General features: G+C 29.7%; 1 protein-coding gene across 1 annotated transcript; it reads left to right on the forward strand.

The window, feature by feature from the left end:
• On the forward strand, window positions 1-1567 carry LOC125186533 (transcription factor KUA1-like). The gene is made up of 3 exons (XM_048082911.1): window positions 1-423; window positions 752-948; window positions 1290-1567. Exons 1-3 carry the CDS (start codon window positions 6-8, stop codon window positions 1485-1487), a joined length of 813 nt encoding a protein of 270 aa, XP_047938868.1. The 5' UTR covers window positions 1-5; the 3' UTR covers window positions 1488-1567.
• The last annotated feature ends 1855 nt before the right edge of the window (window positions 1568-3422 follow it).

A 3422-nucleotide genomic window follows, 5' to 3' on the forward strand; every position in this document is an offset into this window, starting at 1 on the left:
GTTATATGCATGATATCTTACGTACTTTCTTTCTTTCTCCAACATCTCTCTCTATTACTCTCTCTCTCTCTCTATATATATATATATTTAACACACACATACAAATACACATAACCTCAGCCTCTATCTCTCTCTCACACAGACACACAGTTGGTGAGTTGATAATGGGCGTGAGGAAATGCTCCAAGTGTGGGAAAACAGGTCACAATTCAAGAACTTGCAGAAACAATTCATCCAAGACACAAGACAATAATTGTGGTCAAATTATGAAGCTTTTTGGGGTGGAGTTACCAAAAGTGCCATCGACTAACCATGGATTTGGGCTTTTCAATTATAATAACACTGAACTGATTTCATCTTCCCACCAAGATTCTGATAAACTTAAGCACGTTAGAGCACTCAATCAAGGGCAGAGGAAAAAGGGTATGTCTCTCTATTTTCATTTATTTACATTTTTATGTCACAACTACTCTCTGATCAGTGATCACAATCTTGAGAAGCAAATGAAAGGAGGGCTTATTTGATCCATGATTTATGTTTCATTTAAAGTTGTTTTAAGAAACTGTTTTTTTCTTTTTTTTTTCGGTCGAGATGATTTTATCATACTGTATGTACAATGTTTAATGCAATGCTATGGTTTGTGAAATACTTCTAACAGTTTATTTTGAACTTTGGTTAAGGCAGGCTTATATTCGATATGTATATGCACATGTAACATATCTACTTATGTTTAAGGAGTATTATTGAATAGGTATACCATGGAGTGAAGAGGAGCATAGGTTATTTCTGGTTGGGCTTGAAAAGCTAGGAAAAGGGAATTGGAGAGGAATTTCAAGAAATTTTGTAACCACAAGAACTTCTACACAAGTAGCTAGTCATGCTCAAAAATACTTTCTTCGACGAAATAACGCCAACAAAAATAAACTCACTCCTACTGTCCTCTCCATGGTACGATCTCACACCATCTTAACATATACTATAGTTCTAGTAGATAGAGGTTTTTTGTTGTTGGATTATGAGAAATACGCGCGCTGGCATCATTCATCGTTATTTATAGTAAGTAGGAGTATAATTTTTGTTACCAGGGTTTCGTATTATGAAAAATACGTAATTAGAGGACTAATATAGTTCGGAAAATATATGTAAAAGGACAATGAAGAGGACTAGAGGAGTATATAAAAAAAGCAGTTAGGTTATTTGGAAAAGCTTAGAAACACTTTAGTCCATGATAAAATATTCTTGGATCCGTCAATGTATATATCTTTTGATGAACGTTGTTTATAACACAGGTGCGGCAAAATGAAGGGCAATTTTGTATTTACCCGACGAAAAAACCATTGCCACAAGCACCTTATTTTTGCAGATTATTCAATAATTCTGCCACTCAAAATTCACCTTGCAGCTTGGAGCTCAGTCTCGGTGCTCCGCTTCTTCCACCGCCGGTTTGGGAACGACGGCCCATTGTGTATGTGGTCAAAAAAATATAGCCAAGTTTTAGCTCACCATATACATATATAGGAATAATAGGATGCTTCAAAATGTGGTGTAGGTTTTTTTTTTTTAAAAATAAGTAAATAAATTTTATTTTAAAAGTTTATGCACATTATAGATAAAAACATATTAGTATTTCATAGGGTTCCAATATATCGTTTGTTTCAGAATTTATATGTCAATTTTAATTAGTCATATTTAATGTGCAGCTCTATAATTTCATGTGGATCTATTGATTAGATTGGTATATCATAATATTTAATTAGTTCCTATATTTATAAGTTGATGTATCATTTTTCACTTTTGATAAATATCCCATGATCCATCACATATTTGTTGGGATGTTTTTTTTTTGTTACCTCTTTGTCGTGAAAATGGATGAAACTTTAAATATCAACGTTGATAGCTTCAATTTCCGGATATGGTATTTAACTAACTAATGAGGTCAAATTATTTTTTTCTAAATTTTATTGAATGTGTTGGATTTAACGCTATGATACAACGTAAATCGTTAGAATGGTCGTGTAAAATAAATTTAGATATTTAACTATGATGATTTGTAATACATATCTTGCTATTACAATTAATTATTTGACCACTAGTATATACCACAATATTAAACACTTTTATTTATTGCTTTTCTTAAATATATTTATAACATTAATAATGTCTTCTGTCTATAATACTAGGTTAGTCTATTTTAGTGTACTTATAGTTTCAGGTATAGTAAATTTGTTTAATCATGACATCATCAATTACCTAATACTTCTAGCTTTCAAATTGAAGTAATTTTAAATCATACACTTCGAGTTATTGTATTAATTATTAAAAATGCAATTATTGAGAATAAAAAAACTGTCAAGTATGATTAAGATAAGAGTGTAGTGCGTTTCGCTTTCGATATAAAATACAATGAACCATATGTTGATAGTTATATTTAATAATAATGTTTTATGTGGAGTATTAATCAATGGGTTGTTATACTAGGTTTTAAACCACCAAATTGTAAAGGCAAATCTAATAGCTTTGTGAAATATATTTTGTTAGGTGGGTCTCATTCAATCAACTCATGTGACTATAGCATTGCATTAATTGTATATAAAACATTGTGAAATGACTTAATCAATCGGGATAAAGAAGTTGAGCGAAATTGCACATTTGAAAATTGAATACCAAATGTATCATTGTTTCAAGGAAAAAAAAAGAGATTTAAGGATACATGATAATATAAATAAGAAATTTATTAAAAATATTAAAGTATAGAATATAATGAAAGAACAAACAAATTAAAATTATATAGGTTAGTTATAGTTTATATTAGGGTCGTGCTAAAATGACAATACCTCTTAAAATAATTCCATACCACCATTTCTAGACAATCATTTGTACACGTGGACGAATAATAAGCTGTGTAATTTTAAAAAAATGCTGAAGTGCGAAAATCTCGGCCAGCAATATATAACATTGTATACAACAATTTTTTCTCGGCCAACACTATCCAACATGCTATACAATAATCTATGGCATTTATAATATTGTTGTGTAGGGTTTATAATATTGCTGGATATGTGATTTTACGGTGTCACTTTAAGAGGTGTTGTCATTTTAACACAAACCTATCACAATATTTTACTAACGCTTTAACAAATACAGAGTATATTTCAATTTTTCTATAAAGTACCATCAATTTTATATTTATTTTTAAACATTTTTTATTAAATTTATCATCAAATTCAATTCGGTATCATATTCGTCGACATACAATGTTACTAAACTATATATTGAATATGATGGTAGATAATAAAAGTTTAAAAGATGAATTATAAATTTTTTGAAATATTGTTGCTTAATGAAATTTCCAAACTTTATATACTTTGAGATTCGATTATGATATACTCCATTTGTTTAAGAAAAAGAAAATAAGCATCGGA

This window comes from Salvia hispanica, chromosome 5, assembly GCF_023119035.1.
Source record: "Salvia hispanica cultivar TCC Black 2014 chromosome 5, UniMelb_Shisp_WGS_1.0, whole genome shotgun sequence".
NCBI classification, from domain to species: Eukaryota; Viridiplantae; Streptophyta; class Magnoliopsida; order Lamiales; family Lamiaceae; genus Salvia; species Salvia hispanica.

What these genes read in the sequence shown, in the direction of transcription:
- LOC125186533 (XM_048082911.1), top strand. Translation starts at nt 6, where the DNA reads ATGCATGATATCTTACGTACTTTCTTTCTTTCTCCAACATCTCTCTCT. An exon ending in TCAAGGGCAGAGGAAAAAGG is followed by an intron (nt 424 to 751) that starts GTATGTCTCTCT and finishes ATTATTGAATAG; the next exon opens with GTATACCATGGAGTGAAGAG. An exon ending in CTCCTACTGTCCTCTCCATG is followed by an intron (nt 949 to 1,289) that starts GTACGATCTCAC and finishes TTTATAACACAG; the next exon opens with GTGCGGCAAAATGAAGGGCA.